This window comes from Chenopodium quinoa, unplaced genomic scaffold, assembly GCF_001683475.1.
Source record: "Chenopodium quinoa cultivar QQ74 unplaced genomic scaffold, ASM168347v1, whole genome shotgun sequence".
NCBI classification, from domain to species: domain Eukaryota; kingdom Viridiplantae; phylum Streptophyta; class Magnoliopsida; order Caryophyllales; family Amaranthaceae; genus Chenopodium; species Chenopodium quinoa.
The window spans coordinates 3,602,275-3,625,781 of record NW_018745281.1 but is presented as its reverse complement, the minus strand read 5'-3'; the positions used below and the strand labels follow the sequence as shown (position 1 = coordinate 3,625,781).

The following is a 23,507-nucleotide window of genomic DNA, read 5'->3' as shown; positions in this document are numbered from 1 at the left end:
TATTCTCATACAATATCCTGATATTATAATGACTTTTACCGATATCACATACAAATGGGTTTAACAACACCTACTACGGGTTTATATAAATCTAAAATTAAAATTTTGCTACATCTCCCAACAAACATAAGTAACACCACTTTCATTAAAGGAATACATTTTTATTAAATGTATTTCTTTAATAGAAGTGGTGTTACTTAGTCTTTGAAAACTTATTTTTTCGGGTTTTGCCTAAAGTTCATTTTATCTACAAAAACAAAGTCAAATGAGTTTAACTAAACTTGTCCATTGAGACGACTCGGTAAGAACCTGATTAGACTGATGGGAGTTGAGTTAGCAAGCTTGAAGTAGAGCTAACTAGCCTCCAATAACTGAGAAATTTTAGAGAGTTAGACAAATAAAAACAAGAGAACGCAACTCCATGGACAACAAAATGCAGATAGACTTTTCTTATAGATGGCTTGTATTAGTCGTATATCTCAGCAATAGTGTTCAATAAATAGGCAAAAAAAAAAAATAAAAAAAAAAAAAAAATATTATCCTGGAAGAGTGTATCTAACAAAATCATTGTAAACCCTACTTTAATACTTCATGTTTGTCTATGCAAGTAAAAAGCATCATCTCCTCGACTTCTTGAATGTTTTACCACCGCCTTTGTTGCCTTTGCTCGTGTATTTTTCAAATTCCTCTCCATCATCATCTCCCCTGCCTTTTCTTTTATTCTTCCCGCCAGATTCCTTTATTTTCTGTGGATGCAAAAGCACAATATTAAAAACACCAACCTGAACTTAATGTAGACTTGTTAAAAGTAATTTTAAAAAACCTGGATTTAATGTAGACTAGAGAGTAGAGACCACGCTAAACAAGAAGCCACAAGATATGTAGTACGTATTAAAGATCCATTCAGAGCATAAAACCAATTTAAGCATCAAGATGGAGCATAGCAATGCTACAGAAGGATCTTTTGCTTATGCCAATAGCAAGGTTCACAGAAGGTCAAACACCACATCTAACAATGTCCAATTGGGTCTTGAATTTAGCATTACACTTATTTATGATCTCAACGAGTATACAGGGCAGCAGGCAATGTACAGGGACCATGAATGTAAATTCAACCTAGTCACAAACTCGTTAAAGTTCAATGTAATCAGAAGATCAAAAATGTATTATGTTAGATTTATTCTAGCTTGACACATACAAGAAGGCAAACAGAGAATAATCTAAATCACAAAGGAAACTGTAAACCTAACTCATAAGAACACAATAGATTTTAAGCTAATATACCATATATGATATCCTTTTTGCCTCATTAACACGTTCAGACAGGAGCAGTGCTTCGGCTTCCTCAGCAGGATGCTTTGGTAACTTTTTGCCTGCATCTCAGATAATAAATGAAGGGCTCAAAGAAAACAAATTAATGCTATCATGAACACGAAATGCTGCTCACCTATCAACTTCTCTATCTGGATATAATACTCAACCTCATACTGATTTACTAATGAGATGGCTACCCCTGACCTTCCAGCACGAGCTGTTCTCCCTACCCGATGTATGTAATCCTGAAACCATAATAACATTGTCAAATGAATACAATGGAAGCATACTAACTAAACCACGGTCACAAGACTCACAACCCATGCCTTGAGCACAAGAACAACTTGTCCTCTCTGTATTACTTCAAATTGAACTTTGCTCACTGTCAGTAAGCACTTTCACAGTTTCATTTATGGAACAAATGAAATGTTTTCATCCAGTATACATTAGAAGCATTAAGCAAACCAAGTTCTCAGATGACTAGCTAATCTGCAGGAGAAGCAAAAACTGACCTTAGAGTTACTGGGAATTTCATAATTTATCACCATATCCACCGAAGGAATATCGAGCCCTCTACTAGCTACATCAGTGCAAATGAGGATATTGCAATCGCCAGATTTGAACTTGTTCAGCGCCCCGAGTCGTTTTGCCTACCAAACAAGGCAAGGTTATTTCAGAATCAAGCACATACACAATAAGATTCAACTAGAAGGTCAACAATCTACATATTAGGCTTCATATATAAAATGTGTAAAAAAAATGTCAGAAAAAATGTATGGTGATATATGAAAGCAAACCTGAGACATGTGCCCATTGATGGGAACAGCCCTAAAACCAAGGTTACGAAGCATGAGTGCTAGCAGATTAGTTGCATCACATGTACGAGTGAAAACCATAGTGCTTCCAGGTGTATCCGTCAATATATATACAAAATAGTAATCCTGAGAAATATGAAAGTACAGCAAAGAATAAAACTTCATAGAAATCTCAAATAATATGATATATCACTAAAAAAGACTACAAAGTCCGAGAGCATATATGTTAGTACGGTGGTTGATGTTGCAATATCCTACAAGCATGTGTTTATCATGATAGATACTATGGGTTTTGGTTTGGATCATAACGGGAAGTCTCATCTTGTTTCCACACTTTCAAAGTGCCTTGTAGAAGGGAATGGAAAGACTTGTTACTTGTGTTTATCCTTTAATACTTTGCTTGGCCTAATGGTTCTGGTTTGTGTTAGCTAGTTATTTGGGCTGATCGGGTTCATTAACTAAGCTAATTAGGCAGCTTAGCTTGGGCTCTAAGTTTAGTTAGGCTCCAAAACTTCGTTGTTTCCTATTCCTAGTTGGGGTAAGGAGGATATATTATTCGGTTATAACTTGTTAGTAAAGATAACAACACTAATTAGAAGATGGACAATAAGAATTGAGTTTGGGTGCATAGCTTTTTGCTATAATATTGAGAATTGAACTCAGAAGTAAATTCAGAGTTAAATGCTGTCTCACAAGAGATTCAGAGGGGTTAAAATATTATTATCCTGAAAATTATCCAAGGAGCATCAAGTTTCATATCAGTATACACACTGAAATCTTATTAATGCTCTGCGGCTTAGCGCTCCAATAAATGAGTAAAACATAATTATAAGGAAAAGTGAAAGAATCAAAGAAGACATACAAATGGGATCTCAAGTCCACAAAGCAGCAAAATGATTATCGTATCTATCTATAGCTTCAGTTTAAAATCAATTGTGAATAGAACATCACAACATACAAGAGAACACAGATAACTAGCCAGAAGTACACAAAATAGAATGCATCAACATGATACACCTGAAATTTAGAATACTTGTAAGCAAAGCACAACCGTCACCAACAAATTAAGCATAGGAAATCTAAAGCTGAAACATCTATCTAAGAAAAAAATAATTCCTGAGCAAATCACTGAATTGGAATAAAAAATTTGGGAACTTTTCACACTGGTATTGCAAAAGCCACTTCAGTTTTTTTGTATTATTACAGTCAAGTGAATAAATTTTTTTTCCCATTGACTTGAGAAAGCATTTGTGCCTCCCAAGACTTTTATAGTCCTACTTTCATTTTATAACCATTGTTAGGCTTGGGTATGAGTATTGGTAAAGGCTTTTGATAAACTTAAAAAATGGAACATGAAGGCAGGCCTAATGGATAAGCATTCTCAAATCTCAAACCAAAGAGGACAAGGCTAAAGGAACGGCATGAAAAAAAAAAAAAAAAAAAAAAAAAAAACATGCTAGATTGAGATGAAGGACTCAAAAGAGTTTGGGTGTGACCAGGCACCAGGGAACAACAAAACGTCAAAATGAAGGGTGGTGATTTTCAACAATAGAAATAGGCAACTAAATATAGGAGTTGCCTTCCCTACGGCGAAGGGCTAACTGGGGCATGATTTTTTTATTTTTTCCCAGAACAAAGGATAAAACCTGGGTATTTATTTAGAGACTAAATGTGAGAATAAGAAAGAAGATGAAGTTTGATTGATAAAATCTGGAAAACAACAATATTAAAGGATGTTCAAGCATTTAAGATGCTTGATTCTCTCACAAATTCCCAATTAACAATCTAAAAGCTAACTTCATCAATATCAACATGCCCTTCCTCTCTCTAATCTGCTATATATAGAGAGCTTTTCCTCTAGCTACCCAGCTAGCATATTATTCAAGTCACTAATAACCGAATCATAATGCAACTGCCTGAAGTGCCCCTTCCCCTTCTACTGATGCTTAGTATTGTAATGGAGTTCTTAGGCCTAAGTTGAATCAGCATACGTCTAGGGTTTCTCACGTTTTAACTTGTAGATTGTTGTAGAGGAAAAACCCTCTTTGTTTGTAGTTTGCGCCTATAATTATGCAATAGTACAGTATCTCCGAAAAATAATTATAAACAATTTAAAGATGAAGCAAAAATCATGATTACATAAATCGCGATATCCACAATTCTTCACGCTGGCTACAAAACTAATTCAAGTCTTCCATTTTTTTCTCAGGCAATTCTTCCTCAATTTTATCACATTAAGACACCGTGAAAATCAAATTTTCCAATCATAGATGGTAAAAGTCACAGCAACAAGCCAACAAGGTATTTCACTAATATCAGTGTCAGAAACTACATTCATAACACAGGGTCCGAACACAGCAATAAGAGGAACCATGTAGAGGAACAAACCTTGTATTTAGCAGCAATAAAAAGATGTAGCTGCTTCAAAGTGTCAACTGTAGAATATTTTGAGTCTGACTCGATCTGGAAGAGATAAATATATCAATAGGGAAAATAGAAGAAACATATAAGTTAAAAGAGAGGAAATATGACACAGCACATCGAAACCTTACCTTCACTGGGTTCCTTAAACAAGCCCTTTGGAGCTTCTTGACCTGCAAAGAAAATAAATTATATACCCCTCTTCTTATCGGAAAATATCAGCTTCAATAGCTAATACAATTTTTTTTAAAGATACTAGCTACAAATACCCAAAGAGAAGGAGAAAACAAAACAGGTCAAAGCCATGTCAACTATCTGGAAAAACTTGTGATAAACAAAAGTAGATTAATGTCATAAATTAAAGCTTCACACAGAATGGGAAAAGATCAGAAACAATCATATTACATGCTAACCTTTTTGGTCATAGTGGCAGAAAACAAGTAAGTCCTTCTCTCAACAGGAATAACTTTTAAAATGTCATCAAGTGCTTTTTCAAAGTCCTGATTCAACAATCTATCAGCCTCATCCAATACCTGCACATTAATTAAAGTAATTATTAGTAGCTCATAAGATCAAAGCAGGTTGGTTGAAATGTAAGAGTGCGACAGGTTTTTTATGTGATCCTGGCATACCCCATAGATTAAAGGGAAAATTCTACCGAACGGCAATAAGGCTTGCTTTGGGCCGTAAAGCATTGCCACGTGCATAAGATGAATGTAGTGGAGATGCATGCTATGAATGTGTGGCCATACAAGAAAGGATCGGTTGAGAAATGAGATAATTAGGAAGAAAGTAGGGGTCACATTGATTGAGTACAAGATGAAGGAGAATCACTTAAGATGGTTTGGCCATGTAAGGAGGAAACCAATTGACACTTCGTAAAGAGGCATGAAAATTTGCAAAGTGTTGGGAGAGCGAGAGGTAGAGGAAGACCTAAGAAAACTTAGAAAAGGGTGATTGAGAGTGACATGAGTGTTTTGGGGATTGAGGGAAATATAGTGTTAGATAGGGCGGTGTGGAAAGAGAAAATTCACGTCAACGAGGTGTCGTGCTTATATAAATACTTTCTAAATTTATTTTCGTATTTAATTTTATTATTTTATCCCACTGATGCTTTATGAACTTTATTTTATCCAGCGTTTTAACTTTTAACCACTACTTTAAAACTTTCTTGAACTTTATTCTTCTCAATACTTTGGTTTTCTTTTAAAACTCCCTTTATTTTTATGGATGCATTTTCTTTTGCTCACTTTACTCACCTTTTTCAAACCCTTTTAAATGATTATCTTGTTATGTCCCTTTCTTTATATCGTATGATTTCTTATGATGATTCATGTTGGCCGACCCCAAATCATTTTGGGACTAAGGCTTTGTTGTTGTATTAGTAGAAAAATCAACGAACTACAAGTATAAAAAGACATGTACATAAATGGAACTAGCACCTAGAAAATAAGTACATACTTATGAGCTACAAAATTAAAAAAGAAACAATTATCCTTTGCCACGGATCAACAAGATTCTCAAGCAAACTGATGCCGTTTCTAGAATAAGGTAAAGGTGTAAATTGCGATTTACATATTATACCCGCCTACAAATTCAACAACTCTTGGTTCCCATTTTATATTTCTTAGAATCAATGGAAAGAATCTTTCATCTCCAACCAATAGGAAAAAAAAATATATATAAAATTAAAAAAACAAAAATGCATTTGACCACAGCACCAAATTCTTTACATAATGACTACAAACTATTTTCACTTTCTTGTATTGATCATTTATATACTCAGACATGAACTTTTTTCTTGTTGCAATAGACTTGATATCTCCACAATCTAACATTCCAGCAAGCTTAAACATAATTTCAAATGTCAAGGATTCAAAGTTCTAAACTTTTAACTTTTTTTTTTCTAACGTTTACAACTATACATTTAGAAGCTAATAGATCGGCAACACCATGTCATCACCAATCCTGCCTTTAAAAATACTCTGTCAAGAGTACATCTGAAGAGTCTTTGTTAAACAAATAATATTACACCATTTGGAGGGGGATGGGGGGTCAAAGTTTTTTTTTTTTTCCTTCTTTTGAATCAATAAAACAAGAAGAACAAAAAAAATATTCCAAATGTCCTCTAACATTAGTTCCAATGTAAGTTCAGGAAAGTATCTTATGGGAGTAAAGGAGTTCTGAGCTTCAAACTAGATAATTAGAATAGATATCACCAAATACTTCTCAAAGTAAAAATTAAAGCCAAATACAACAGTAGGAATGTTGTAGCCAGAAGTAGTATTCAAGTAGCTTTAAGAGCTCAAGCTCAAGGTGAGTAATTAATGGAAATAAGCTTGAATTTGTCTCCAAGAGTCCGAGTCTAGTCAAGTTAAGCCAGCTTGAGATCGACATGGCTTTTTTTATCAACTATACTTAACATAAAATTTGGCAGTGGAAAAAAAAGGATTTAGCATAGAAGGTTGCTTTCGATCCACACAATGTGGTATATCCCGTGAAACATCTTGAAGACTCAATACTTAAATCCAAGGAAAAACTCTTTGTTTCTTTACAAACACCCAACTTCCTTTTTGCATCAATCCATAGAGTATCCTTAACAAACTTTTTGGTCAACACCCCACGCATTTCTTCTTAGTAAAATATGTAAAGCATGATTTCTATTGTCTTGGTTTTAGAATGTATTTTTGACTAAAAATCAATAGAATATCAAATTAATATTTTAGAGAAGGGCAAAGGTGGAAACAAAACAAGGAAAGATCCAGCCGAACCAGGTTGCCTTGTCCAGCTTTGTTTAAGGGAGACTAGGGGCAATTGTTTTGGGGGTTTCAAAAATGAGAAAGGGAAACATCCTTACTTAGACTCTTCATATTACACCCATGTTAGCTACTCGACACTCAAACACGGCTAGGACGCATCAACCCTTCATTATTGAACTTTTTCATGAAAAACACTCACATAATAGCCTAGTAGCCTAGTCAGACACTTAGACACGTACTTCTTCCTTTCTTCTTCCATAGTTCCATCCTTTTCTTGTTTCCTTTCCCTTTTCTTTGTACAAAACAAACACCCCATAGGAGTAATTTTAAAAAAAAAAAAATCTATTTTCATTTGGTTTTGCTCTTCACTCTTTTTCTTGCATTAGGTGTTTGGGGGTGGGTTATGAACGCTTGATTTGTTCATGTTAAGCTTTTGTATTATTTTATTGATGCTTTTTAATATGACAAGCGCCAGATTTGAATCGCCATTAATTAATCCTTATTAAAGTTGAAATTATCTTAAGTTATCTTATAGCTTGAGAACATCATAATTGTATGCCCCGCTATCTCCACGCTAATTTAGGTTGATGCCCTGCTGACTTACCCATGCAACTTCTTATCCCCCCTTACCCTGGGCCCCCAAAAAAAAAATGTATACCATTTTTAAAAGTTAAAACATGGGTCTAAAGTACCATTTAGGCGCCTTGGAACTGTACATTTAAACCCGTCCAAGCACGGTTACATTAAGCAAAAACTGAATCAAATAAGGAAACTTTAAGTATACTCTAGAAGTCTAAAGCACCAATTAGTCACCTAACAACAGATAGTACTTAAGCCTTTAAGCAACCTGAATGCAAAAACAATAACACAGAGCTGCAACTTATCCTCTAGTAAGCTATCCACAAGACAGATTGTTTAGAAGTATTTTGCACATCCTCTATCTCAAATCAATCAATCAATCAAAGCCTTAATCCCATGAGTTGGGTAGGCTACATGAACCAAATTTGATTATTCCGTGTGGTCATCCACAAAATCTTCCTCCTCCCACCCTTACGATCCAAAACCTCATCCTTAAGCAACCATATACTTCATATCCTTCTTAACTCCTTCTAACCAAGTCATTTTTGTCCCCCTCTCCCTCGTTTAACCCCTCCATGGTCCCACTATTCCACTCTTTGCACTGGTGTACCCTCGGGTCTCCGTCTTACATGCCCAAACCAACCAAACGATTTTCCCTTAGTTTGTCTCCAACGCCTATCACACCTACTTTCTTGCGATTAACATCATTCCTGATTCTATCCCTTAGAGTGTTTCGACACACCCACCTTAACATGCTCATTTTTGTAACCTCCATCTTTTTATTGTGCTCCTTAGAAGCCCAACATTTTGTACCATAGCCTTAACATCCCCTATCTCAAATATGAGCTAAAAATATTTTGAAAATTGAGTGGGAAAACCCTTTTTAATGACGGTAGATATGACCATTCACTTCAGAGATAACCCTAGCAGTCAATTAGAAAAAATCAGAAAAAAAAAAAAGAAAAAGGAAACTCCTAAATGTTTGATTAGAATATTAGATAGATATTAAGACATAAGGAAAGAAAAAATTTGTACAGGCAGTTTAATAAATCTAGCGGCCCAGTTTGGTGTGGTTTTCTGCAATCAACTTGTAAATGACTGAGGTTCTGTCTTAAAGGCCAATACGGATAAACTAGAATTACATTTACGAAACAGAAGCCCATTCTCTTCACCTTATATTTAAGGCACTAAATTCTGTTTACTAATTAAAACAAACTTATACTGATTCATTGTTGTATATGTTACATGTGAAAGTACAACACCTGATAAAACCAAAGTCATTCAGCTAAGCAGGAATTACACAAACAAAAAAATTAAAGAGAACAATGAATACAGCATTCCAAAGAAAGAAACATAGGAAATATTAGCAGCGAAAAATACCAGATATTTCAAGGGACGAAGTGAAAACCCCTTGGTATTTGTCAAATGATCCATAAGGCGTCCAGGTGTTCCTACCTATAGAAAAGTAATAATAAAGGATAAAGAAGACATAACAGCAAGAAAAACTAACCCAGGACAGTATCACATTTATAGATGCTTCTAAACACCTCTACATAATTTTTAAATGCACAGACACACACACTTATATACTTGTATAACTTCCAAATAAGTTCTACATGCAATATGCACAGGTATACTCCACTAGTTACTGGTAATGTAGCACCTATAACATTAGATTCATAAGAAAGGAAAGTTTCATTTATACAATAATTTATTCAAAATCCTTAGAACAACTCAAATCAAGTATTACAATAAACAAAAGTGAATGATCACGTACTACAATGTGAGGCCGTCTTGCAAGAGCAATCTGCTGCTGGTTCATGTCCACTCCCCCAACAAGCTATAAAAGATATAACACAGTCAGCAATCATGGTACTTGCTTTATAAAAATTTAAAAATAAAAATATCATATAACTCACTAAGAAAAAGGCAACTACTTTCAGTCATTCATCTGATATTAAAATGTGAAAAACAAATATAGCTCCGAGAAGTAGAGCAGTATTGCACACAAAGGCATGAAAGCAATCAGCTCATTAAAAAAACTTACCACTGCTGTTCTTAATCCAATGCTAGCTCCTAACGCTTCAAATTGTTCGGCAATTTGGATTGCAAGCTCCCTAGTGTAACAAAACAGCCAAAAATAAGCAAAAGGATAATTCTATAGCCATCATAAGCTCATCCAATGGAAATGCATTACTGAGCGAGAACAAACTAGGGCCAAAATTCCCGGTGTTAGATATCCTAACAGAAAACAAACATAGCCTTTGTCATAAACACATACTAGTAAAAATGAAACATATAGAAACAATAACTACTGCAATGACTCCTCAAGGCTTCCTTAGATAGTGGAGTATATACTGGATCAAGTTTACGTAGTCTTATGACAGAAGATGTAAGTTACTCAAATTGACAGTAACGACATATACTATCAAACATGAACGTGCAATTTTGCAGAAACGACATAACGAAACAGTTGGTAATAAGACAAACTAAAGGGAACTCAACAATTAAACACTCAAGCATTAAACCAAAAATCGACAACTCCAATAGCCAAAAGCTCACCGAGTGGGCAAAAGCACGCAACCGAAGAATGGCTGAGGTGATTTGGCTTCCAGTAAAGCCTGAATTATTGGCAATGCAAAAGCCCCAGTTTTACCAGACCCAGTTTGAGCAAGTCCAATTATATCCTTGCCTATTCGAAAATCAACAATTGTAAATCAACAAAAATTATAAGAATTAAACAGATACTTTAATTAAATTAACAGAAACTCAAACAATTAATCAATTAACAGAAACTCAAACAATTAATCAATTAACAGAAGCTCAAACAATTAATAGGATAATTATGATAAATTAACAGAATTCAAACAATTAATCATATAATTATGATAAATTAACAGGAATTCAAAACAAGTAAAAAAAACCTGCAAGAGCATGAGGAATGGAATCAGCTTGAATTTTAGTAGGAGCAGTCCATCCTAATTTGTCACAAGCTTCAACTAAAAGATCGCAAATATTTAGGTCTTTGAATGATTTCACTTCTTCTCGGTTATCTTCCTCCATTTTTGTTAATGGCAAACTGCAAACAGAAGAGAATTCGCAACAGCAAATAATTGACAATTATTAGGGAAGAAAACGCAAGAATAACCCAATTGAAGTCGAGAAAACTACTGCAACTAGAACTGAGGTTTAGGGTTTAGTAAAGCTACCAAGCCTTATTACTAAATTATTTTACAGGAATATTACTTTTTTCTTTTTTTAAGGAAAACATTAGGCAGGCAATGTTGGACGTTTTAGGAAACTAAGCTTCCTGAAGAAAATAATTACAAATTTGGTTGCGTGGTAAAAGTATTTACAAAAATAAGCTTCTGGGGTAAACCGCTGCCACGGGCAGCGTTTTACCCTCTATTTTTTAAAAAAAAAAATTCTGCTACAAAAACGCTGCCCCACGCAGCGTTTTTATAGTTTGACTTTTTTTTTTCCTCGTTTATTTTTTTTTAAAATTAATTAAAAAAAAGGCAACAGCATAAAACGCTGCCCCAGGCAGCGTCTTATCTTGTTAATGAAACGCTGCCCCAGGCAGCGTTTCTGTCTGGTTGTAAAACCAGAAACTCGAGCTTCGTTTTCAATCACGTTTGCTCTTCATTCCTTCGCCTCCGTCGCAATCCTCTTCCTTCCCTTCCCAAATTTCCTCTTCAACCCAATTTCGTATTACATCCAATTCAAGGTATGGTTAAATATTAGTTGAGTATTTACAAATTGTTCGTTATGTTTGTTGAATTCTTGAATTGTTGGTTAGTGTTGTTGAATTATTGAATTGTTGGATATTGTTGTTGAATTGTTGGTTAGTGTTGTTGAATTCATGAATTGTTGGTTAGTGTTGTTGAATTGTTGGTTAGTGTTGTTGAATTATTGGTTATTGTTGAATTTCTTGAATTGTTGAATTTCTAGGGTTTATGTTGAATTTTGGGGGTTTTTGTTGAATTTAGGGGTTTAGGGTTGAGTTGATGAATTGTGATTGTTAAATATTAATTTGGATAATGTAGAATTGTTGGTGTTGAAATATTGAAGATGTTAAGTATTTGAATTTCTAGAATTATTGCTTGTTAATGGTGACCTAGTGATGCTTAGTTGTTCCAAAGTGGTTAGTTGGATGTGATTTAGAGATGGATTAGTGTGTTTTAGTGTAATGTGTTTTGGTACGTATGGGATCAATCGGTAACATTTACTGCCGTATGGGATCAATCGGTAACATTTACTTCCTATGCCAACATACTTAAGAATGCTCCTTGAAATTATCGTTTTACACTTACGTTTATGTATTTCATTTGCAGGTTGATCCCGCGAAGCCGCTTGTTTGCAGGCACCACACAGCCAGAGTAATGGTGGGGTGGGCCGTCGAGGCACGCGTCCTAGAGTACATCGAGCTTGCTGGTTTTGGAGGAATTCACCGGATGGCCTTCAGGGCCATCGACCGAGCGCTTGTGACTGCGCTCGCGGAGAGGTGGAGATAAGAGACGCACTCCTTCCACCTTCCTGTACGGGAGGCGACTGTGACCCTGCGTGACGTCGCGATACTTACGCGGCTTCCTATACACGGGACTCCAGTGACAGGACGCCCGTTAGTCGATCCTGTAGGACTTGTAGTTCGAGTTCTTGGGGTTCAGCCTGCTCCCGAAGATATCCGGGGAACTGGGTTGAGGATAGGTTGGCTACGAGAGACCTTTGGCGAGCTTCATCACGGTGCTGATGACGCCGCCGTTCAGAGACACGCCCGAGCTTACTTGTTCTTCTTGGTCACTGGCGTGTTGTTCGGCAACAAGAGCGGCAGCCACCTCCAGCTCCTACACCTGCAGTTGTTAGACAACGACTGGGACCATATCCGTTCGTACAGCTGGGGTAGTGCTTGTTTGGCGATACTGTATTGCCATCTATGCCGAGCGTCCCACCGTGGTGCAATCGAGATCGGAGGTCCTTTGGTCGTCCTTCAGGTTACTCACCAATTAGTGTAATAGTTTAATAGATGAATAGTAAACACTTACGTTTTAATTCGTGTAACAGTTCTGGTCTTGGGAGCATCTCCACGTCGGGCGGCCAGGTAGGCCAGTAAGGCATCGACCGGGGGAGCTGGATCAAGACAAGCAGTACCAGGCGTACGACGCTCCCCCTCTTCCTACACCTGACGAGGCATACGGATGCAGGTGGGTTGCCCCTAGACTCACACTTTCCCATGCGGCGAGGAGTCTACCGTACTACCGAGACGCCTTCGATCGACTTATTGAGGACCAGGTATTTCTTCACTTGTACTCATTATTCTACTGTCTGATGTGTTTAGCGTTCACTGACGTTTTTTTGATGTGTATGTGCAGGTGACATGGGATCCGTACCTTCCTGAGTTAGTGGAGGCCATGCCTGGTCATTTGCTGGAGCATGAGGCAGAGTGGCGTGCTCGGACCCCGGTGATCTGTTTTGAGGTTGTGGAGAGTCACCTCCCTGACCGGGTCTTGCGGCAATATGGGATACGTCAGCCGGTCCCTCAGCCATGTGACACCAGCACTCGTTTGCACGGGATTGACCGACGAGGAAAGGCAGAGACGGATTGGTCGGTGGAGCATCGTGCGTACGTAGAGCTCTGGCATCGCCGACTGGAGTTTGTTGTGGGCGGTGTACCGATGCAGGGCGTCCTCCAGCCTCACGATCCGTACATGGTCTGGTACCAGCGGATTACCCGGCGTTTCATCAACCCCAGCTACACACCTCCCTCCACCCATTACCATCCAGCATATGACGTGATTTATGGATATGTGAGTTTCACTTCCAACCGATTAATTTTCATCTCTTTATAGGTTTCTATGCATAACTGATCAATGATTATTGCAGGCGGCAGACATGGCATCGATGGTTGACGCGCTGTCCCTTAGCCTGGCTGACGGGCCCACCGGGAACGAGGTCCAGCGGGTTCGGGATATGGGCATGGCCAGCTTGCGTCAATATGGACACGACTACCTCGACCCCCAATGGGACACGTATGATGGCCACTCGATGCATTCGCAGTTCGAGCTCGGACAGAGTAGTTGTGGAGGTGATTTTACGACGCCGACATTCTCAGAGGACTACACCTTCCACAACACTGCGCCGTCCGGCTCCCAGGAGGTGCCAGATACCAGCCAGCTGACTCCCCCGCCGCCTCTAGACCCATTCACCACCATTACTCATTACAGGCGGCGGCGTGTCAGACAGAGGGCCGAGCAACCTGACCTAGATCAATTGCCCCGGATAGATGAATCGGGATAGTGTTAGCTTAGTTATTTCATGTAGTAAAATTTTTGTATAGATTAGGTATATAACATTTACATTTCTAATATAATAAATGTTTTTCGGTCAACATTTGTGTGTTATGTTCTTTGTTTCCCAATATGTTTTGATTTATGTATATATTGACTTGTCAACGGTGGTGGTGGAAGGTAGTGGTGTGAGGTGGAAGGTTGTTGGAGGTGGTGGTGGTGGAAGGTTGTTGGAGGTGGTGGTGGACGGTTGTTGGAAGGTGGTTGTGGTGGTGGGAGGTCGGGGTGGAAGGTGGTGGACGGCGGTGGAGGAAGGTGGTGGAAGCCGGTGGAAGGCGGTGGTGGAAGGTGATGGTTGGAGGTGGTGGTGGAAGGTGGTGGTTGGAGGTGGTGGAAGGCGGTGGTGGCGGAAGGCGGTGGTGGTGGAAGGTGGAAGGTGGTGGAGGTGATGGTTGGAGGTGGTGGAGGGCGGTGGTGGAAAGGGGTTGGAGGTGGTGGAAGGTGTTGGTGGTGGTGGAAGGCGGTGGTGGTGGAGGGCGGTAGTGGAAAGGGGTTGGAGGTGGTGGAAGGAGGTTGGGGGTGGTGGTGGAAGGAGGTTGGGGGTGGTGTTGGAAGGATGTTGAGGGTTGGGGCAAGAAACTGGTTTGGTGCTGCCAACCAGGTAAAACGCTGCCTGGGGCAGCCTTTTACCTGTAAACATATACAGATAAAACGTTGCCCCAGGCAGCGTCTTATGTTCAAGCATAAGACGCTGCCTGGGGCAGCGTCTTATGTTTAAGCATAAGACGCTGCCTGGGGCAGCGTTTTATGCTGTTGCCTTTTTTTTTAATTAATTTTTTTAAAAAATAAACGAGGAAAAAAAAAGTCAAACTATAAAAACGCTGCCTGGGGCAGTGTTTTTGTAGCAGAATTTTTTTTTTTTAAAAAAATAGAAAGTAAAACGCTGCCCGAGGCAGCGGTTTACCCCAGAAGCTTATTTTTGTAAATACTTTTGCCACGCAACCATTTTTGTAATTACTTTCGTAACGAAGCTTAGTTTCCTAAAACGTCCGGCAATGTTTACAATATCCCATCTTGGACTCTTGCTACAAGATGTCGTATTTGCTGTCCTTCTAACATGAGAAGAAATAGAAGCATTAAAAACTCTCAGATAGAATGTTAATATCATCATAAATTAATCAAATTGGTGAGCAACCATTGAGCCGTTCTTTGGATTTTTTTCCAAAGTAAGTTTTATTACAAACGTTGTCTCGGACAGCGTTTTATACCCTGGATTTTTTAATAAAAAAAATAAAAATCAATATGTAAAACGTTGTCTCAGACGGCGTTTTACATTACTTTTTTTTAAAAAAAATCGTAATTTTTTATTTTAAAAAAAATTATAAACACATTCTACTATTGCAATTTAGCTTCTTACGAGTCGTTGAAAATTGATGATTCAAAGTTAGTTCCTATAGTTTATGAACATTACTAATAAAATCAGTAGGTCAGTGGAGTAAATCATGGGGCATGTTTTCCCACCTAGTATTAGTACTTCCTCTGTTTATGGCATTATTGTTATACATGAATTAGGTAAGTAATGTGGGGAGTTTTACTTAGTCTAAGTCTTGTTTTGTTTACATTCATTGCTACTATTGAGAGGGTAGTTAGGTTAGTAGTGGTTTCCTAATATTTAGCTTTGCTTGTTTTATCATTAGCTTATTTAAAGGAACATATGTATTTCATTTTTATCAAGAAATTAATATCAACGTTTAGTAGTTTTGCTCTTTATCTTTTTAACTTTTATATTCAACAAAAATACTCTATCGTTGCAATTGCATGCTTTGATTCACCGCAAACCATTTAATTTGTTTCCAAATTTCAAGTGGTTAAAAAAATTACTATTATAATTTGAAGAAGACGATATGGAGATTATAATAAGGAATACTCTATTTCGCCAATATTTCAATTCGTAGTTAATATGGGAAATATAAGAAACAATTCCTAGTCTCGAACAGCATTCTTAGTGTAATTTTTTTTTTAACCATAAAATAAGAATTTAAGAACTATAATAAAAACGCTGACTGTGTCTGTGAGCCCCACCTAACGGCTATTTTAGGTTCCCCCTATTGTTTTATACAATTATTCAGTCAATTTTAATAAGGAATTAAATGTGCTACAAATTATTGCTTTGCTTTCATAGCTCAGTTGGTTAGAGCACCCGTTTAGTAAGCGGGAGGTCTTGAGTTCGACTCTCAATGAAAGCAACTTTTCTTGTGGCTTTATTTTTTGGGGGTAAATTCAGTTGTATCCATTTCACGATTGTTTAGGAAATGCTGAAAATTTAAAACATAAAATTGCTGTCCATACACGCAGAGGGTACAAAAGCTTAATAAATCCTCCTAAAGTATTAGGGAGTACAATAATATACGTCGTAATTGAAAAGAATAACACTATATTAATCTGAAAATGACATTGTTACAGTACTCAGAGTTTCGTAGTTAATAACTGTCATTGCAAACCTTAGAAGAAGTAACCATGCCCACCTACAAGAGGGATACGAGAAATTCCCACAAACCCACATCTTCAACAACAAAAGGGGTTGTGGCCCTTCTGTTGCCCCCCTAGGCCCCTATAAAGAAGAATGACACAATTCAGATTGACAATTTTGATTGCACGTATTTGATCGGTAGATCCTTGGCAATAATTTCCCTTTCCCTCCATTCTTCCAGACATACTCGTACTAAATGTTTCCATATTACAGAAGTATACTCCTGCTCCGGAGAGCCTCATCACCTATATCCCACTTTTTTTTTTACACTAATGAAATTAAAGTAAACACTTTCTAAGATAACCTATTCGTGTAGAAATGATCCTATTGAAGAACATCGCCCAATATTCTCTGCTGATTTCAGGAATGATTAAGACAAAACTTTCATCTCTCAGCGCTTTGAAACAGTCAAGTTTGATTCAGTTGCTGAGAAATCACTGAGGCCCTCACTCTGTAATCGACTATGTAATGTCTCCATATTGTTTTCTGGTGGGCATTTATTAGCAGGATTCTTGGCTGACATTTGACAGAAGCATTCAGGCCATGAATTTGTGTAGAATGATTCAGGGGACTTCCGCTTATGCGGACCACCAAAACTTGTCTTCGCCATTACACTTCTCACAGCTTCTTCAAACCCAGCAGAGCGCCCCTTTTCTCGGTCAATGAAAATAGGGGCAAGAGCTTTCCTGTCTGGCCTGATTATTGTTCGAAAACCATAGTACAGGCGGTGGCCCAAGAGATTATTTGCAAAGTTACTTGGGCCATCATACGTGGGCATAAAAATATCTGCAAGGAGGCAAACCATGTAATCCACAGCCGACCCCAGCATACCCTGTGTGTTCTTTCTTAGCTGTCCTGATGTATCAACAGTACTGTGGTTTTCAAGATGTGGGAAAAGAGACCTAAAAGGTTTCATGAAACGCTCACCACCATAAAGGTCACCAGCTGCAAGATAGATCCTGGTGGAGTTGTCAAAACCCATTGCACGAAGAACAAGACCCACCTGCAACATAGTGACCACAATTACCATAAAAAGACAAGAAAATCAACAGCAAACCTCCTTCAATGGGTATGATGGGATTGCAGTAAGCAAGAAATTTCACTAGAAACAGGCACCAAAAATAAAAGCATCACAGTACAAGAAAGAACTGAACAGCTCTGAATGCAACGAAAGGCACTTAAACATTTGCTTGTGTATGTTTTGTATTTGTGAGATAAAGGTGAGCCATGAAACAAGATTAACAAGAGTACTAACTAACAGGTTTAAGCCATTTGTCTATCTTTCAGCTAGGAACAGGGACACAACAAATTAAGATACTGACAGAACAGTACTTCAGCATGGTAGTCTCTTTAAACTTCTAGTCTCAACTAAGAAGTTCTATAATAAGGCCATAAATTGAAGACTCAGCTGCAAAAAAAAATGATGGTTTTTCTCAACATTAGGACATGAACAATGACCTCAAAGAACTTTAGCAAATTTAATTTCATTTTATCAATTCTACACAAACATTTTTAAAACCAAAGGGGTAACAAAGAAAACAATGACAATGAATGAACGAAGTCAAAATATACCTCTTCTGGAGTCAAAGGACATTTTCCGATTGCACGTCTCTCATCATATACAAGTTTCTTTGGGGCGAAATTCTTCTCCCGATATTCTTTCAATTCCTTCTGCTCCTTGGGGGAAAATATATCAAAGCACCTAGACAATATTGGCCCACCATTTAAATAATGGTCATTTAGCAGTTAATCTTTTCTACATAATCATAAAAAAAAAAGTAGGTTTATTGACAGTCTCCAAGCCAATTAAGCTCTGTATGTAAATGAGGGAAAAGACCAGCAATCAGAAATCCCACCAATGATATTCATCATATATAGTGATCCTCAACAAGCACGTGACTTACCCAGCAAATGACAGCATATCCATCTCAAATCGAAGATGTATTGCCATGAAGCGACCTTGTGCACGTAGTCTATTCACTATTGCATGGCTCAACTCCAATATATGAGGCTTAAATCTGAGAGCATGATAATTTACTCTGCACCGTAACCTCTGATATTCAGCATTGTCGATTTCCTCAGCCAATCGATGAGAAAAGGGGGTAAGATAGATAGCACCATGTTCCTTCATCTTCTCCAAAGCAGTGGTTGTATACCAACTGATGGGCGCATCTCTTGGAGGGTTCATCTATATTAAAAATAAATAAATAAAAAATAAAAATTAATAACACACGTGTATATTGTATAAGAGCAACTATTTTGATTTCACATAAGAAGTAAAAACTAAAAAGAACCTGGAAAGTTTTCATCTTCTTGGTCTTTCCATTTTTGTGAATCTCTGGAACATTTTCAACAATTCGCACATCATATCTCAGAGTTCTGATAAAATGCTCCACATCGTAGATACCTTGAAATCCACTGTATTACGGTTTCAAGAATTACATAAATGCAGTTCACACAACCAAACCCGGGAGAGAAGGGAAGAGGCGGAGAAAATAGGGCAAAGTGAAACAAAGAGTTAAAAATAAAAAATAACCCTTGTCAACCCTTCGCTCTTACAATTCTGTTGTCCAAACAATGAATGGCCTTTTTATCACACTCCCCTTCCTTATCTGTTCCCTTAATAAATCTAAAAAATTGTTAAAGTTACTTAAAGTTGACATGAAGATACATACCTGTCATCATGCCAAAAGGAATTGGCATCTAACTCAGGTAATACTAGCGTTGCATTCATGATTCTAGCAGCAAGAACAGCATTACAAATCTACAGAAGATAAGGCCAATTGTTAGGTAAAACAGAGTAACATCTTGCTGAAAACACACGGGAATTCTGGGTAACATCACATAAAATAGTTAGTTCATGGAGACAAGCCCACACTTGTGCATTATTAAATAGACAATGGAAAGCAATACGGATTACAAAAATGCACAAAAATCACTTTTAAGGAGTATCTGAGCACAAAATTAATACAAGCAATTTAATATGATGACAGAGCCTAACCCTTTCATCTAAGTAACCTACAATATGCCGGCGGCTTTGACTTACCAACTTCAGATCAATGTAGATCCGTTACCAAAGCCAAAAAATAATCAAAGGTATAAAACCAGCAATAAATTAGATATTAATTCATTAGATATCCCACATGAACTTTTAAGAAATATCAATGACTAAATGTCTTCTTTGGCAATTCTGAATTTATAAAGTGTTGAATAATCAAGTTAAAAACCTAAATTTCTCAAGGGAAAACCATCTACAAGTTAATAGAAGATACACAATAGTAATATACAAATAAATTTCTTGCGACATACGTGCATGAATACTTTCAATTTATTCCTTAGTAGTAAAACTAGAATCTAAGTTATTCAAGAAGTTGACTATTAGGAGCCCTAGCTTCTAGATAAAAACTAGACATCGTTCAAAAATTGCTTGGTGCAATGCGCTACCAATTCATTGCCTAGAGTCATTACCTAATTTAACAATTTATATACCAACATCCAAATATTATGTAATTCTTTTTAAGAGTGAAGTATCCCTTTGATGTGTATTAAACAACCCACCTTAGCTTTATTCAGGAAGTTTTATCCCAAAACATCAAAGTAGTTTATTATGTTAACAAATGTACATGTGAATAATTAATTTTGCTAGGTATGTAATCAGCCAGCAACTAAAAGATTTTTTAATGTTGAAGATATCATAGAGCTCATAATAGCAAAACTATCAAAAACCAGAAATGCAAAAGAAAATTACAAATTTCTAGAAAGGAAGCATGAAATTGAACGAAATAACGTCAATGAAGAGGATACTTACTGCAGTTCTCTGCTGATTCAGACCACCATTGCAGCGAACACGCAGATACCCATTCGTCCTAGACGAGGGAGCTACAGCATTGGAAATAGGGGTGAAGAAAATGAGTAAATGTAAAGGAGCACATTGAATTCGATATTAAACAAAATCTAGTCTCATTGTTTCACTAGCAGAAAAATCTTACGAGGCCAATCAGAACGAGGGGCAGAAGAAGGTCTCCAGCCATCAGAAGGCGCAGCTTGCCAAAGATCCTCCGTATATATCTAATAACATATAAATGCATCAGCAACAATTCAAAATTTCAGAAACCAATACCAAGCAAAACGGTGATCAAAGATTTTAATTAATTTGGTTGCATGATGTAAAGAAGGGAAATTAAATCACTGATCCATTCGCCAATCCACAAAATCATCACATTTATTTTAGATTATAACCACATTATAGTCCCTCGAGTCATCGCAGTAAACTTCAGCTGATCTTTAGTTGCTCTTAGATATTCTAGTTGTAAGTATGCAATAAATTGTGGGTCGTGTTTATCCAATTAATGGAGTTTAAACCATCTTATATTGGAATCCCCAATTATTAGCTGAGCAATTAACATTTTAAACCAAAAATACAATCACTTCAATTTCAAAAATGAATAATGGGTATCAATAACCAAATTGATGAAAAAAATCCAAAATACGAAAATGATGGAAGGAAATCAATTCACCTGAAACTGACCTCGGTTCTAGTGGTAGATCGGATAGTGGACCTTGAGGTGAAGAGAGAGAAAGTGCAAATGACGAGAACAATGGCGGCAATTATCAGCTTCCCAATCATCCCCTTCATTATTCCACTCCATTGCTTCAGCTGTCGTCTTCTCTGCCCCATTTCTGCTGCCCTAAAACAACGATTTTGATCGAAAATTAGAATTGCAGAAACCCAGCGATTTATACAGTAGAACAAATTCGAGATCTACGTCATACCTTCTCATGCTCTCAATTGCGCAGAATTGAAAGAGCTAGGGTTTAAATTTGGAGAGCGAAGAGAAATTTGGGATACAGGTGATCCAGCGTTGGAGTTTGTGAGGAACTGAGGAGTGTCAGTCTGGCGGTGATATCGGGTTAACCCGCTCGTCTTGCAATGGTACACTTGCTCCTGAGACTTTTATTTGGAAACAATGAGACTACTCAATTGATTGTTTAAATGCAAAATGGATGGTGCTAGACTATTAGTTGCTAGACTGGTATTATAGGGTCCATGCGAGTTATCCCGATATGTTTCCTTTTTGCATTTTAAAAAACGCAAAAATCGATCAAATTTAAAGGCTATAATCAACGGTTTTTGGCCAATTTTCGTAAAAATATTCAAAAATAAACTGAATGCGTGAGGTATCCCACAACATCATGTAACTTGGTTTGGAACAAAAAAAAAAATTCCTATTCATAGGTATATAAAGGCTCGAAAATGAGTATTTTTCAATTATGTGGCGAAGATCAAAAAAGTCAAATCGACCGTTTAAAGGCAAGTGGATGGTTCTAGCTACTCAAATTGCCTCTCGGTGTGTTATGGGTTGTATAGGAGCAACCTCAACATGTTTCCATTTCGAGTCTAAAAAAGACCAGAATTGGCCAAAGTTAAAGGTTGTAATCCACCCTTTTTGGCTAATTTTGGTAAAAAATTTCAAAATTGAATTTGATGTGTGGGGTGTCCCATGAGGTCATATATATGGAACACCGTGTTGATAAATTATACAGGTCCAATAATGAGTTTTTTTTTTTTCCAATTATGTAACGTATACCAAAACAACCAAAATTTCCATTTAAAAGCAGAGTGGATGGTTCTAGCCACCCAATGGTCTCTCGGGGTGTTTTTGGGTCCATGGGAGCAACCCGACATGTTTCATTTAAGGGTCAAAAAAAGTCCTAAATTGTCAAATTTGAAGGCTACCCTTCGTTTTTTGCCAATTTTGGTATAATTTTTTAAAATTGAACTTATTGTGTGCGTATTGGTGTCCCATGAGGTCATATAAGTTGGTTCGAAACAAAACAAGTCTCATATAAAAGGCCCGAGAATGAGTAATTTTCAATTATGTGACGTGTACTTTAACAACTAAATTTACCGTTTAAAGGCATAGTGGATAGTTATAGACACTCAAATGGCCTCCTAGAATGTTACGAGGTCCATGAGAGTAACTCCATCATGTTTTCTTTTCGGGTCCAAAAAAGTCCAAAATCGGCTATGTTTGAAGACATTCATGAGATCTTTCTCTATTTTTATTGGAAAGGGTAATTATTTATATGTAAAGATTTTATGTATGACATAACTCATGAATTCATATTGGATTAGACGAGAGATTTATTGATAAAATTGCTTTAAATATGGAAAGCTTAAAGACCAAAAATTAACATTTTGTTTTCTTCCATTGTTTCATGAGATTAGTAACATTAATTTTGTAGATTCTTTTTCTTTTATTTTTGCAATTTAGTGAAAGTAAAACAAATCGAATTCTCATACTAACGAAAAAGATTAACTATTTAAAGTTATAAGGGTTTTGATTTAAAATAATTACAATGATTATATGTGTTTTTGCACAATTGAAAAGTCTTCCTATAATTATTTGTCTTTTTTTTTTCCCACTTTTGATGCAAATTATTTGAGTAACTCCAATGGTAAGCTAATTGTCAAATTAACTTGTCATGCAACAAGCTAATAATCATTCTAGCTAATTTGAGTCTCAATGGCTAGCTAATAGCTTACTATTTAAATTATTAATTAATTATTTTCATCATAATTACTAGTTTTCTTTTTGGCAAGTTTTTTCCAAGTCAATTAGCTAATTTGCTTGGCTAAACTAATTGCATATTTACCTCTAATGGTCAAGCTAGTAGCACCGGTGATTAACATCGGTCTGCCCCGCTAGATATCAGGAGTTGTAGCTAAAAGGTATAAATGAACTATTTAAAATTACAAGCATATCCCTAGTTATAAGCCTACTATTGGAGTTGCTCTTATTTA

The 23,507-nt window shown here is 37.0% G+C and overlaps 2 protein-coding genes and 1 non-coding gene across 3 annotated transcripts; 1 reads left to right on the top strand and 2 right to left on the bottom strand.

Moving 5' to 3' along the window:
* Nucleotides 1–398: 398 nt before the first annotated feature.
* LOC110711539 (DEAD-box ATP-dependent RNA helicase 10-like) lies at nucleotides 399–11,107 on the bottom strand. Its single transcript, XM_021889952.1, has 13 exons — nucleotides 10,813–11,107; nucleotides 10,451–10,580; nucleotides 9,936–10,005; nucleotides 9,666–9,728; nucleotides 9,269–9,343; nucleotides 4,964–5,083; nucleotides 4,682–4,723; nucleotides 4,518–4,592; nucleotides 2,112–2,255; nucleotides 1,827–1,964; nucleotides 1,448–1,559; nucleotides 1,285–1,373; nucleotides 399–746 (listed from the first exon to the last, which is right to left on the bottom strand). The coding sequence occupies exons 1-13, from the start codon at nucleotides 10,949–10,951 to the stop codon at nucleotides 618–620; spliced, it is 1,326 nt and encodes a 441-aa protein (XP_021745644.1). The 5' UTR covers nucleotides 10,952–11,107; the 3' UTR covers nucleotides 399–617.
* Nucleotides 11,108–16,344: 5,237 nt separating this feature from the next.
* On the top strand, nucleotides 16,345–16,418 carry TRNAT-AGU. Its single transcript has one exon. It is a non-coding gene; the product is annotated as a tRNA-Thr (tRNA).
* A 113-nt stretch (nucleotides 16,419–16,531) lies between these two features.
* On the bottom strand, nucleotides 16,532–21,645 carry LOC110711534 (uncharacterized protein At1g04910-like). Its single transcript, XM_021889945.1, has 9 exons — nucleotides 21,476–21,645; nucleotides 21,231–21,390; nucleotides 20,692–20,770; nucleotides 20,511–20,581; nucleotides 19,378–19,466; nucleotides 18,997–19,120; nucleotides 18,607–18,890; nucleotides 18,275–18,404; nucleotides 16,532–17,705 (listed from the first exon to the last, which is right to left on the bottom strand). Exons 1-9 carry the CDS (start codon nucleotides 21,481–21,483, stop codon nucleotides 17,094–17,096), a joined length of 1,557 nt encoding a protein of 518 aa, XP_021745637.1. The 5' UTR covers nucleotides 21,484–21,645; the 3' UTR covers nucleotides 16,532–17,093.
* Between the last annotated feature and the right edge of the window lie 1,862 nt (nucleotides 21,646–23,507).